The 15,100-nt window shown below is 36.9% G+C and overlaps 1 protein-coding gene across 2 annotated transcripts in view; it reads left to right on the top strand.

The window, feature by feature from the left end:
- The window catches only part of ARHGAP29 (Rho GTPase activating protein 29), a 70,485-nt gene extending 65,529 nt beyond the window's left edge, over positions 1 to 4,956 (top strand). For both annotated transcript variants that reach the window (XM_040471027.1, XM_040471028.1), the window contains 3 exons: positions 72 to 402; positions 529 to 637; positions 2,905 to 4,956. In XM_040471027.1, the coding sequence (XP_040326961.1) occupies positions 72 to 402; positions 529 to 637; positions 2,905 to 3,782 (1,318 nt within the window). In that variant the 3' untranslated portion in view covers positions 3,783 to 4,956. The remainder of the gene's footprint in view (positions 1 to 71; positions 403 to 528; positions 638 to 2,904) is intronic.
- Positions 4,957 to 15,100: the final 10,144 nt, after the last annotated feature.

Raw genomic sequence — 15,100 nt, 5'->3', positions numbered from 1 at the left:
CCCATAGTAAACTACCATCAAGGAAATCTAATAGGCGAATCTTATACAATTTTCTGTGTTCTATTTCACAGAGTCGTGGATCATGCAGAAGAAAACAAAATGAACTCCAAAAATTTGGGGGTGATATTTGGCCCAAGTCTCATTAGGCCAAGGCCCACAACAGCACCTGTCACCATCTCCTCTCTTGCTGAATACTCAAATCAAGCACGGTTGGTAGAGTTCCTCATTACTTACTCACAGAAGATCTTCGATGGGTCCCTGCAGCCACAAGATGTAGTTGTGTGTAGTATAGGTGGTGTTGCATCTCATGTTGATCAAGGCTGTCTTCCAAAGCCTCTATTGTCACCAGAAGAAAGAGACCCAGAACATTCTACGAAGTCACTGTTTTTCTCTTCAAAGGACGTGAGTTTTGACCTTTATGGAATTGTGTTGGAAATTTGTAATGTTTGTATTAGTAAGTTAAAAAATCTTTGAATTGTTTTAAGGTGTGTTTTACTTCTTACATTTAAAATTCTTCTCCATCAACAGGATATGCATACTGTGGGTAGTGAAACCAAAAGTTTTGAGCCAGCTACATCATTTGAGGAATCAGAACGAAAGCAAAACGCATTAGAAAAATGTGATGCATGTCTCACCGGTGAGTGGCCATGTAAAATACATGTCTGCTGACTTAAAACTGTGCCAGTTAACTATGTCTAAAAGCCAAAATGAGTGAAGTCAAAAGAAATCAGAGAAAGAAATTTCATTAGTAAATGGATCTTTACTGGCCATTAAAAAGTTGCTCTATACTATACCTTACATTTGAATGAATGTCATTCTTTTTTTTTTTTTTAATTTTTTTTTTTCAACGTTTTTTATTTATTTTTGGGACAGAGAAAGACAGAGCATGAATGGGGGAGGGGCAGAGAGAGAGGGAGACACAGAATCGGAAACAGACTCCAGGCTCCGAGCCATCAGCCCAGAGCCTGATGCGGGGCTCGAACTCACGGACCGCGAGATCGTGACCTGGCTGAAGTCGGACGCTTAACCGACTGCGCCACCCAGGCGCCCCGAATGTCATTCTTTACAATAAGACATCTTGGAATTCATAGTCGTTTTTGTTCCCTTTCCAAAAAGTTCTTTTTCATTTTTACCTTCAAGTAAAGTCAAGGCAGAAATGTGTTGAACAGTATGAATTATCATACAATCTGTTAGTATATAGGGTATTGTATTGACCTAACTGCTCATACCAAGTCAACTAGAATCCTAAAATTAAAAATAGACTCTTAAAACTCCTAAAACTTTTTTCAAGTGCTTTTTACCTGTCACCTTTCATGTATTAAGCGTAAATATGTGTATATCTTTTTTTATTTACTTGACTACAGTCAATTTATTCACTGTATGATAAGTTTAGTTGCAGGGGTTAGCTGTCAAGCTGGTGAAAGGCTTCCATTTGTTACTATAATTCGATGTATCACCAGAGCTAACTTCCAGTTTTTAAAAATGTAGTGATACACATTAAATTTGATGTGTAATCCTGTATCAATGATCATAGTCTGACAGGATCTAAAAGGTAAGGAAGCTAACATTCATTAAGTATTTGCCTGCTCTGTGCTAAGCACTGTGATTATTGTTCGATTCCATATATCTGAGTTGATCTTCATAACAATTCAGTGCTGTAAGGTAGGTAGTACCAGCCGCATTTGACTCATAGCCTAATAGTCTGAGGGTGGTTAAATAAAGTCAAAGGTCATGCCCCCAATAAATTGTTGAGTCAGTATTTGAACTTATATCTGTGCTTATTTCACTCTTGTGATCTAGGGCTCCCAATTAGGAACAGCAGTTTTCATAAATGTCCTTTTTTTGAAAGCATATTACATATCAGAAAATTGTGAACACTTTTCATGATTACATCATTTAGGCCACACATCATCATAGATACAATTATGATTTTTATTTCTTGGTAGATGAAGACAGGGACAGTGACATTGCCTTGCCCAGTGCAAAAGCAGTAGAGCTGAGCTAAACCCAGCACGTGGGCCTCAGAGTATGCACTCTTACCCATTACACAATAAGTTTGTCCCTCGGAACTTAAGGAACATATTTTAGTTGGTGCCCATAGCCCGACCACAACCGCTCAGTTCCCTTAGAGTGGTCCTTAAATGTGGGGAAGGACCTGGGAAAGAAACACGAGACAGCATTGCCCTGGAAGCCCAGGGGAGACAGGTCAGTGGTGTCAGTCAGGTAAGGAGGAAGGTCAGCTGAGATGAAGACTGACCAGTGATTCTGATGGCCTCCTGTCTGCAAAGCTCTGCCTAAGAGATGTGGGGGGAGGGCCCGGCAACGGGATAGGACTGCCTGCTGTGCTCAGGGCAGCTGAAGTTCAAAGCCAGAATGGTGCCGAGGCACAGACTTGTTTGATGTTTTCCAGCAGTAAAGAGGAGCCATGAGCAGAGGGCTGGAATTTTCCAGGAATGGGAATTTTTCGGGGGAGACACTGCAAAAAAGGACAAGGTTTGAAGGAGCTGAGCATTCTAGTTTGAGAAAACGTGGGCCACGGGTCCAGACTGTAGGAGAGAGAAGAAAGTAAGCCTGGGGGTAAACAGTAAATGGGGAGAATGGTGTTGTCTTTACCAAAAACAGAACAATTCAACCTTAATGGGACAGGACGAATGTTATAGTGCATTTATTAGTTGATCAGATAAGAAGGGGCATCTAAGGCATCTAATAGGATATGTTCTCACTGTGGGTTGAATGTAACTGAAAACAGCAAATTGAGCTCTGCATAGATAATTGAGAATAACTTGGAAAAATACATAAGACTTTTGCTGTTTTGATTGGCTCTTCATCTATAAATCATTCAGACTCTCTTGTTAACCACATGCCATGAAATTTGATTTTTAAATAAATCTTTTCCTTTTTTAGACAACAAAGTGGGTTTGCTTATAGACCTAGAGCTTGAATCAGCATCACAGAAGATGGACGATGTTTGTAAAACCTCCAAGCCACTTAATCTGAAATCAGATAGGGAAGCAAACAGTGTTGAAAGGCATGCTCCAAGGACCAAGATGAGACCTGTAAGTTTGCCTGTAGATAGACTACTTCTTCTGGCAAGCCCTCCAAATGAGAGAAATGGCAGAAATATGGGGACTGTAAATTCCGACAAGTTTTGCAAGAATCCTACCTTTGAAGGAGTTAGTAAGAAAGATACTCCTTCTGTTGGTTGTTCCAAATTGGATGGCTCTGAGCAGTCAACTCTACAAAGCCCTTGGGAGCAACAATGGGAACAAAATGGCCTAACTGTAAAGACTGCAGTGACTGTGCCCAGTGCACTCCAGGACAGAGGACTGACAACGAGCCCCAGGATCACTGGGGGCCACCCAGTCAGTGCCGCCCAGCCCAGTAAGCCATACTCAGAACCAGTGAGGCCAGCGAGACAGGTGTCTGGGAGACGGTCCTCTGATTCCTGTCCTCCTGCTCCTGTCCGAGCGCCCAGAACACTGCAGCCGCAGCATTGGACAACGTTTTATAAACCACGTGCTCCCATGGGTGGTGTGAAAGGGGATGAAGAGAAAGCTGCAGCACCCTCCCCAGCACCGCCTCCCACCCCCCAGGGGCACGCGCTAAGAACAGTGCCAGATTCTGAAAACGCTCCAGCTGCCCCCACACAGCCCACCAGGAAGCCTAAAGAGAGCCCTGAGGAGCGGGACTTGCCTGATGTGCCGCCAGCGTGTCAGAGACCAAGGCTAAAACGAATGCAACAATTCGAAGACCTTGAAGATGAAATCCCACAGTTTGTGTAGGGTTGTCAGAATTCAGCTTTTCTCTTTTTGTTGTTTTGTTTTGTGGTATTATGTTTTATGAAAGAAACTTTTGACAGGGCCCCTTTTGTATAGTATGCCAAATCATGGATTTTGCTATTTGTCGTCGTATTACATTATACTGTGTTGGTTATGTTGAATGGTAGATTGTTTTGATAGGGCCCCATCTGTGCCTCACTGGAATTATATGTATTTTTAAAGTTGTGAATAAATAGGTGGACTCATGTTTTTTAAAGTTCAGTTGATTTTTCCCATAAAATGGTTCATTTAAATGCATCCCTAATATATGATATAGTTCTCAACTAACAGGTGCAATTGGGGAAAATCAGCTTTATTTTTTGAAGTGAAACTACGTTGCTTATTTATAAAAGAAATATTTCTGAATGCAAGTGCCTGAAAGATCTTTGTTTGGTAGGATTGTTTTGTTCACACAATTTTATAGTGTGTCTTTGACCATTTGTATGGTATATATGTAACCTTTTATTTTTCAGTTGGCAGTTCACTTTTTAATATTTACATAATGGCCAAAAGGCTTGCAAATCTCTATTTAATTGCATTTTGGTTAATTGTCAGATTTTCCATGTGGTAGTCCATTGAATTGTACAAAGAAAGTGCACTTAAGCTTGTTTCTAAATTACATAGTTCAGCTATGCCTTATTTGGCTTTAGATGGTTTTAATACATTTAATATTTTTTTTACCTCTTGGCTTTGTTCTGCATAAACTTTTGTTGTTCAACAGTTCTGAACCTTTGGTATTTTATATAATGGTCCAAAAATGTTTTAAAATTCAATGCATTTCCTCTTCATATTGTCTGTTTTTTTTTTTTTTTTAAACCACTCCTTTGGTATGAAATGTTTTCCCTTTTAAGTAATTCTGTGTACTTTTTCTACCAGGACTTTTAACCATTGACGATGTATGTTTCATCCAAATCATGCAGAGATTTATTTAAGTTGATTCTAAGAGTATAGTTCGATAAGGATCATTGTTTGGAACTTGAGAGAAGGTGTAGATGATTGGACAGATGTATTTCATTTATCAAATTCTCAGTTTTTAGAACTAGTACAGTCCTGTTATTTTCTGGGTTTCATTATTTTGCCTAAAATAGGGTATAAAAGGGACTAAAAAAGTAAAATAGCCTCTTTTCCTATGTGTGAATTATATTTGTAGAAAATGCTTTTATATGACCCTGTTATAGTTGATAAAAAATATGTGTGTGTGTGTGTGTGTGTGTGTGTGTGTATACATGGCTTCTCATGTATAAATTAAGTTCTCATGGCTTCTCTGAAATTGTTGCCTCTTAGGGCATGAGACTTTAAGGTTTATTAACTGTTGGCTTAATGGTCAACACTTGGGCTCATACATCCCTTACTATATAACATGGAATGCATTTATGGGACATTGCTGTTATAGCTCTATATGACATTAGAGACTAGGGAGAAATGAGTAACTCACTCCTTTGTTCTGGAGCCTTGTTGTTAGTCTTTATTGTACAGAATATAAAAGAATCGTATTGCTTCAAAACTAAAAAGTAAATAAGAGCCAACATTTATTGAGCCCTCTCTTTGTGCCATGAATCTGCTAAATCCCTACATAAATGATTTCATTTCAGGTTCACTGCAACCTATAATATGTAGGTAAGTACTTTACTATTCCTGTCTTACAGATAAGGAAACTGAGGCTTAGTTATGATGTGCCCTAGGTTCCACTGGTATCACAGTTGGAGTCAAGTCTCAAACTGGTTATCAGACTCTTGGTGGTTACTACTCTTACTGTGTTATTACTAAGTATTATCAGGTAGTATTTAACAATATAAAATGCACCTTAAAAATTTTTTCATTGTGGTAAAATATGTGTAACATAAAATTAGCCATTTTAACCATTTTTAGGTATACAATAACATTAACTACATTCACATTATTCTGCAACCGTTACCACTATCCCATCTCCAGAACGTTCTCATCATCCCATAATGAAACTTAAAAAATATACCTTTAAGTTCCTTCAGTTTTCTTTTAATGTATTGAGACAACAGAGTCAAAACATATGTCATAGAATCAACTGGCATCTCTGTTTCCCCTTACTGTTAAAGCTCACATGTGAGAGTTCCACTTGGGCCTTTCTGTCTTTAGGGCCCTCTGGCGTCTCATCCAGCTTAAACCGTCAGTCTGTGGGTGCTTCTAGTTTCCTGAGACATTAAGCAAGTATCTCCCAGAAGATGTTGCTGTTTCTAGAGTACTCACTGTGCCCTACTCTACTCAGTAACATGGCAGCAATTCCTCATAGGAAATTGTTTTATGACACATGGAAAGAATGTGAGTCAAGGGAAAGAGCAATAGTGGGGAGTCCTTTTAGAGCTGCCACGCCACTAGAAAGGTTTGTGGAAAGCATCTCATTCAAGTTTGCAAGAAGTCATTTGTGAAGGGTTGATCCAGACTTTCTTAGATAGGCTTATTTTACATAGTGAGAAGTTAATTCGCATCTATGAATATTTAAAGTCACTTTTAGTGCACTTCAGGCAATGTATTTCTTTTTTTTTTTTTTTTTTTTTTTTAATTTTTCTTTTCAACGTTTATTCATTTTTGGGACAGAGAGAGACAGAGCATGAACGGGCGAGGGGCAGAGAGAGAGGGAGACACAGAATCGGAAACAGGCTCCAGGCTCTGAGCCATCAGCCCAGAGCCCGACGCGGGGCTCGAACTCACGGACCGTGAGATCGTGACCTGGTTGAAGTCGGACGCTTAACCGACTGCGCCACCCAGGCGCCCCGGCAATGTATTTCTTTTGATGTAGAGATGAAGAAGAGATGATCCCTGTGAAGGACTTGTCCAGAGATCTCAGAAGCAAATGAAATCACACCTCCCTTCCTTGAGTGATTAAAATTAATTTAAACATTATACTAAAGCGACACTACTTCCAGCTAACATTGTGTTGCTTACAGCATTTGTACAGCTATAAAAGTCTCTTTCAATGGCAACCATTGTATATTTTATGATAAGTTATCATCAATGTAATCTCTGGGTTTTTCTTTCCTAGAGGCAAGAAATTGTTTTGATGTGCTGATATGATTATATATGTAGATAATTCAGTAACATCTGGAGTTTAGCAAAGTTGCTACATTCATAATATGCAGATGTCCGTTATATTCCTACATATTAGTAACTAATAGGCAATAAAATTTTTTGCAAAGATCTCTTAAAATAAGTTTGAAATACCTAAGAATAAATCTAACAAAATATATACAAGATCTTCATGGAGACAATCTAAACTCCATCAAGAAGCATTTAAAGAGATCTTGGAAAAAATGGAGTGCTCTGTGATGTGCATGGAATGGAAACCTCAAAATTGTAAAGGTGTTCATTTACCTATCACTTATCAATTCAAATGTAGGGTCATCCAATGTCATTTTGAAAGTAAGCTGCAGACATGATTCCCCATCCCGCCTAAATACTTTAACGATATTTCCTTGAAACAAGAACACTCCTATGGAACCATAGTATGACAATCAAAATCAGGAAATTAACATTGATGTAGGACATCCAATCCATAGACCACATTCAAATGTGCTGATTGTCCCAATGTTCTTTGCTCCAGCATCCCTAGGCAAGATCAAATGGTGCATTTCGTTGTCCTGTCTTACTACCTCCTTTGACCGGGAACAGTTTTTCAGTCTTTTCTTTCATGACCTTGATTTTTTGAAGAGTATAAGCCAGGTACTTTGTAGCATGTCCCTACATGGGTTTATCCAGTTTGGGTTTATCCAGTTTTTCCTCAGGATATACATTTTTGTCAGAAATGATATTCTTCTCATTATATCCTACCAGGAGATACACAATGTCAAATTGTCCCATTGCTGGTCATGTTAACTTCGATCACTTGGTTTAGGATAGTATCTATCAGTTTTGTCTATTTTAAAATTAATGAAAAGAACTTTGTGAGGAGAGTTTTTGAGACTGTGAAGGTCCTGTTTCCCATCAAATTGTCACCAGTTTGAGTCTATTAACACCTGTTGCCTGAATCAATTATTACTCTTCTGGTTGCCAAATGGTGAATTCATCATTGCTTATGCTTTGATTGATGTGAGGAAAAGCAGTCCCTTCTCCATTCATTTACTGTTTATTCATTTATATCAATGTGGACTTATGGATTCCTCCTTTATTCAGTAAATTCCTATATATGACTATCATTTATTTCGATACTGAACTTTTTCCGGATTTGGTCTATGGGAGCCTATTACACCTTGCTTCTATGTCCTTTTGATTTAAAACAAAAAATTTTTTTAATGTTTATTTATTTTTGAGAGAGGCTGAAGCATGAGCAGGGGAGGGGCAGAGTGACGGAGACAGAATCTGAAGCAGGCTCCAGGCTCTGAACTGTCAGCACAGAGCCCGACGCAAGGCTCAAACTCATGAACCGTGAGATCATGGCCCAAGCCAAAGTAGGACGCTAAACCGACTTGAGCCACCCAGGCTCCCCTGTCCTTTTGATTTTTTTTAGCTCTTCCTTATTTTTTGGCACATGAAGGTATCCCAAGCTTATCTTTTACTTTTTCCTGAGGAACATTGGTTCCTTTAAATGGAAAATAGTATATGGAAACCAAGACCTGAGAAGTGCTCGTTGCTTTTGGAGAGTCATTGGTTTTAAGCCCTATTGGCAGACAGATCAAAGAAATACATGTGTGTACACACAGACATATGCTATATGTGTATCTATATATACATATATATTGAAAAACCTTGAGTTCACGTTAGTACCTTCAATTCTAATTCAATAGTTTAGAGTTTAGTATTTCCCTTTCCATATTTGTAACTCCTTTCTCTCATAGTGAGGAATCTGGCTCCCATAAACCTAAATATATTATTTGCTTACTTTTTATGTACCAGCCTCCTGACAATGCTAGCTGCTGCATTGGGCCACCTAGCTCCAAATATGTCAAATATGTCAGCCACCACTGCACTGCCCTGACCACACGACTCCCTAATAACACCAGTTGAAACCCTAGTCTCAACCACAAGGACCAGGCCAGCTGAGCCTTGACCCTAATGATGTCAATACTAACCATTCGATCCTCAGCCCTGGTCATCTGGCTGAATCTTCCACCCCAATCAGAAGGAAGGGAAAGGACAAATTCATGATCTTTTGATAATAAGCAAGTATTAAGTATTTGTTTACTAAATTCACTAGGACAAGTCTGCAAATGAAAGGTTATACATATATATCAGCAATGTTTAAACATACATTGGTATATTTGTGAAATTCATAGAATGTTTTAAATTATTTTAATATCCCTTTTGTTCCCACTCTAATACTTGCAAGTAAATTTTAAATATTAATACTTCCTGAATAACTAAGCCATATTACATATGCTGTTTTTTAATGTCTTTACAACTAAAGTTTATTACCCTATATACATAAAATTAACATACTTTTCAGAAAATAGGGTGAAAAAGACTACTTTCCCATGTTTCTGAGTTACAAATGTGAATAGACCAATGAGCTTTTCATTGTCTAGAGAGTGATAATTGGTAAATGAATGTGGCCCTGAAATAAAATCAGGGCACAGACCAAGTATGGTAAGATCTTATTTACAATTGTAGGCACAAAGCCTGACACATGGTTGCTCTCCACTAAATTAATTATCTGTATCTCATTTCATTTTACACCAGAAATTTGCTTTTTGAGATCTACTTCCAATGAATTAAAAACTTTCCTGCATCCAGCTATTTTCTTCAAAGTTGTGAGAGTTCATCTAGCCAGGTGCCAGTGAAACCAGTCCATGGTGGTGGTATTCAGCACAGGAGAAAGCTGTGAACCTATGAATTCCCCGTCGACAAGTGCAGATACATATTTAACTCAGATTCACTGGGAGATTTAAATGACTTTTTGTTTTAACTTGAGTCACAAATGCAGAAGTGTATAATATATGTGTATCGTTTAAAGAATAAAATGAACTCTCAATATCCCCTTCAGAGAATGTTAGGGAGACACCAGAGCAGCCTCCCTGATCACATGACTGTCTCTTCCCCCTCCTCCGACACACACCCTCTCTGGTGTAACCTCTGTCTTGAATTCTATGTTCACCATTTCCTGGCTTTTAAAAAAATTTGCTACCTATATATTATTTAATTTGGACTGTTTTAACCTTTTACCAGAGCATCATTGAATCTTTTGTGGCTTCTTACATTCATATTTTTGAGATTAATCCATGTAAATGTTTGTAGCTGCAAGCATATTTTTCCTTTTTTTAACTACTGTAAAGTATCCCTGTGGTAAATTTACCAAGGCAAGAATTCTTAACTGCCTTTTTCAGATGAGCAAATAGACTTCAAAGAGATTAAATAACTTAACTTTATGTTATATAGCTAATAAGAAAGGGTGCTAAGACTTGGACCCAGGTGTCTTTATTATAAATGCTGTCATTTCTAAATTCATCTTCAATTTTTAAGCCAGAGGCTGTCATAAATAATATACTTTCAGGCTAAAGTTTTTCCTACTAGTTGCTAGGATACTAAAATTTAGGGTTATATTCCAACTCCAAGGTCATTTTTAGTGTACATGCGTATTAAAGTTTATTCATTTCTTAAAACCACTGCATCTAAAATTGGTGAAGTTTTTCTGGATTGCAGCAAATTTTGTAGGTTAAACTTTGCTAATAATGAGAGAAAAACAGAGCAGTGATGGAATAAACAATTCTACCTCTCCACACTCAGTTCCAAAAGAATAGTTTGGAAAACAGTGCTGTAATGGAGAGCTATTAAGGAATTTAAGTATATAGAGAATAGTGTTTGCATGAGATCTCCTAGCTTCTGTTTATAATCAGGAAAAGAGTCAGCAATCCAGGTGAGAAATAGGTCCTAAATTAAGCCACTGACCTAATTCCAGTTTATTTTTAGGAACATAATTGACAGGGATTAGTGACCCATTGTGAATGTGGAGTTAGTGAAGGTTGAGGGTGGAGTTGGCAGGGTAGAGAAAGTGATGCTTACCCTGGAAGCCAGGGACAGAGTAGTTCTTTTTACATGCTAGAAGTGAAAACAAAGGATTGAGGTTAAACATCTTACTTGCTCCTTTAGGCAGAATGAGATCCCATGACTGGTAGTAAAACAGAGGCAGATTTTGTTTCAGTGCTCTCTAAGGAATCCATTTATGATTAGAACTGTTTATAAATAGAATGCATTATCTTGTGATTTGGTGAATTCCTCAAAACCGGAAAAGTATTCAAGGCAAACACTAACCTCCTATAAGGATTATTACTAGGGAGGAAGTTGGGCTAGATCTGTAAAGTCTTCAAGCTCTGATCATAATTTTATGACCTTGAATTTAAAGTGGAGATGTTTCTAAAATCACTGCATTAAGCAATTTTAGTTTTTTCATTATGCCCCTCTTATTAATGTAGGCAAGGAAACATTATACCTCATTAGAGACATCATTAAAGACTTTTTAAAGTGCTGGGGGGCAAAAGTCAACCCAAAATTCTATATAGAATAAAAATATTCTCTATAAATGTGAAATGTAGAAGTTTAAAAAAAAAAGTTACTAGCAGGGCTGCATTAACTAAAGTCTGTAGAGAGGTCTTTAGGCAGAAGGAAAGTGATCCTAAGTAGAAATACAGAAATGGAAAGAAGATTTTTACAAAAAGTGAATGCGAGTGAATTTTGACTGTTACAAAACAATACTGGCAATGTGAAGTTTAAAAATTTTGTAGAGTTAGAATACATGGTAACAATAATATGGAAAAGGTGGAAAACATGGAAGAATAAAGTTCTGGTATCATCAAGGAAGTGGTAAATACAATAATTTGTATTAAATTTAACCCAAATGTGTATCATAACATCAAAAAGAGTAATCCAAAAGAAGACAAGACAGAAAAAAAAAAGGTAAATGAAACAGTGGGTCAGATAGAAAACAAGTAGTTGGATAGTAGGTATAAAATCACCTAAATCAGTAATTACATTAAATGAAAATGGATCAAATACTTCAAGTAATAAGCTAATGTCAGATTGGGGAAGAAAACAAAGCCTATGTATGTATTTCTGATTTACAAGACACACATATTAAGTAAAGGTGCATAGAAAGTACAAGGATGGCAGAAAATCAACCATATAACAGCTAATGAAAAAACAGGTGTAGCTACAGTAATGTTAGATAAAACAGATTGAAGTCGGGAAGCATTACTGGAGAGGAAGAGGGATATTCTGAAATGGTAAGCCAGTTTACCAGGAAGATTTCACAATTGTAAATAACATTATTTCAGATTTATAAGGCAAAAAATAGACAACTAAAAAGAAAAATGGACAATCCACAATCATAAAGTATGTTACTTTAACATACCTCTAAACAAACAAGTAGGAAAAATAATAGATCTGAAGAACAGTTAACAAACTTGATGTGATTGATATATAGAAAATACTGCCAACAATGACAATGTTTTACTTAAAACCATATTTAAAATTTATCAAAACTGACAATAAGCAGGCCATAAAGGAAGCCCCAAAACATTTCAGAGGATCAAAATAATTGAAAATATGCTCTGACTTCAGGGAAATGATGCTCGAAATCAGTAACAAAAGATCACTAGAAAATTCTCAGGTGCCTGGAAATTAAACAGAACACACTTCTAAATAATCCATGGAACGAAGAAGAAATAACAGGCTTTAGAAAATATTTTAAGCTGAATGATAAAGAAGACGTGCCATATCAAAAGTTGTGGGCTACAGCTAACACAATGCTTGGAGAGAAATGTATAGCCTTAACTATATTTACTAGAAAAGTTGAAAGACTAAAATCATTTACACTTCATCTCAAGAAGCAAGAAGAGTAAAACAAAGAATGCAGAAAGAAGAAAACAAAAATCAGAAATCGGTGAAATAGAAAACGAAGCTAAGGGCACTTGGGTGGCTCAGTCAGTTAAGTGTCTAATTCTTGGCTTCAGTTCAGGTCATGATCTCAGTTCCTGAGATGGAGCCCCACATTGGGCTCTGCACTGATTGAATGGAGACTGGGATTCTCTCTCTCCCTCTCTCTGCCCCTCCCCCATTCTCTGCCCCCCCCCACTGTCCCTCAAAATAAATAAACTTTTTTTTTAAAAAGTTAAACAAAAACAAGCTAAAAGCTTGTTCTTTGAAAAGCTTAAGAGAACTGACATACCCCCATTAAGACATCAATAAAAAAAAGAGAAAAAGTAACATCAGGATTTATGAAAAATACATTATCATTGGAGACTACACCAACAATGAAAAGATGTGATGATAAAATGAACATTTAACATCAATTTTAAAATGTGAATAAGGACAAATACCTCAAAAAATTAAACTGACAACACAAATGGAGAATCTGGAGAGTGTCTTCTGTTAGTGGAAGTTGAATCAGTTATTCAAAAGTCTTTCCACAAAGACAATATAAAGCCTTTTCAGTGAGCTCTTTCAAACATTTAAGGAAGAAATTACCTTAATTTTAAACAAATTCTTCCAATAAATAGAAAAATGGAATATTTCCCAACTAAGTCCATCCTAATCATGATACCAAAACATGACAAAGGCATCATGATGTATAATAAGGGAACCTGAAATAGATACAAAAGATAATATCTCACTACCAAGTGACTTTAATTCTCAATGTACGCAAATGTGGCTTAACACTTGAGAAACCAATGTACTCTGCCACGTTAATTTTTATAAAGGGAGAAAAATAGTTATCTCAACTGATACAAATTGGAAAAAGGATTTGATGAAATTTAACAACCATTTATAAAAAATTCTTAGCAAACTATGAATAGAACTTCTGTAAACTGCTATACAGTCTACTAGCAGACATATCTGGTGGTAAAATACTGAAAGTTTTGCCCTTGAGAGCAGGAATGACACAAGGATTCCCATAATCACTTCTTCTGTTCAACATTGTACTAAGGTTCTTGCCATATATAATAAGGCAAGAAAAGAAAATGAATGGCATAAAGACTAAAAAGGAAGAAATAAAATAGTCATTTGTTTGCAGATACTATGTACATAGAAAATCCAAATGAATTTACCGACTATTAGAATTAGTAGGTGAATTTAACAAACTTCTTACAAGTACAGTACTCAAAAGTCACTTATATTTATAAATCAATACCAAATAGAAAATGGACTTTATGAAGTGATATCATGTAAAATAACACTCAAAACATCCAAGAGCTAAGAAGTCTAAGGGGAGATGTGTAGAGATATTTATTTCTATACTGAAATACACAAACTATTTTTTATATGAAGAACCAAACAAATAGAAAGATATTCCATTTTTGTGGGTTGGAAGATTCAAAAATATGGAGATAGTAGTTCTCACCAAACTGGTGTAGACAGTCAACCCAGTCTTACTGGTTCTTGTTAATTTTTACAGATGTGCTTTAAGGTACGTTAACATAGGCGGTCTTATGATCCTCAGAGGCAGAATAGGTGTTCTGAACTTTCCTTTAGTGGCCTCAAAGAAGATAACTGCCCAGAGGTAATATGGCTAGCAAGAGAAGAAGGTAGAAGAACCCACAAGCTTCTTTTTTTGACATTTTCTTTCTCCTCCACTCTCCCACCAGACTGCTCCAGTCTTGTTCTTCCTGGCTGTGTTCCCTCCTCCTAGGACCCCAGGCTGCATAAGGTACAGTCTAGGATTTAACCTACCTCAAAGTCCACAGCTGAGTTTGTGTGTGCGTGCACGCTATATATTACAGAAATGTTATTCATTTAAATAAATCCCTTGAATTTAACTAGAAAAACCTCTCCACGCAGCACTGGGGCTTATAGGCTGACTGTTAGCAACTACTTTGGGTCCCACTGTAAACCAAGTGCTATTTGAGGGACCCCCTGGAGATGTGGGCCCTAAACATTTAACTGAATATTTATAATTAGCTTTGTAGAAAACAAAGTGTTTCTAGCTATCACCAGAAATTAAGACCCATCTAGAACAAGCCCTAAATTATTTAGGATCCTGTAAAGACTTCATGTAATAAAGACAAAAATCTCCTAACATGACAGAGTTAAGTGGGTTATGTTAGTTGCAAATTCTTTTGGTTAGCCATTGAATAAGTCTTTTCTTTCCTCACTACTTCCCTTTGTTTAAACTAAATCTAATTTCAAAGGGAATTCTTTAAAGCCTATAATCTTATTTGGGCTAAGCTATTATCTGAAAACGTTCCTTGTAAAATAATGTTCCCAGAGCTGTTCAGGGTTTCCCCAATGTTAGCCAACCCCATTGAAATCACATAGAAGTCGTGACTGGCCAAATATTTGAGGTATGATATGTGATCATTAAATGTATAGTTTTTTTTTTTTAT

The sequence above is a fragment of the Herpailurus yagouaroundi genome, unplaced genomic scaffold (genome assembly GCF_014898765.1).
Source record: "Herpailurus yagouaroundi ecotype Mexico unplaced genomic scaffold, PumYag 77, whole genome shotgun sequence".
Lineage (NCBI taxonomy): Eukaryota > Metazoa > Chordata > Mammalia > Carnivora > Felidae > Herpailurus > Herpailurus yagouaroundi.
Note: the sequence above shows the minus strand (reverse complement) of the source record. Positions and strands in the feature narration are given on the sequence as shown.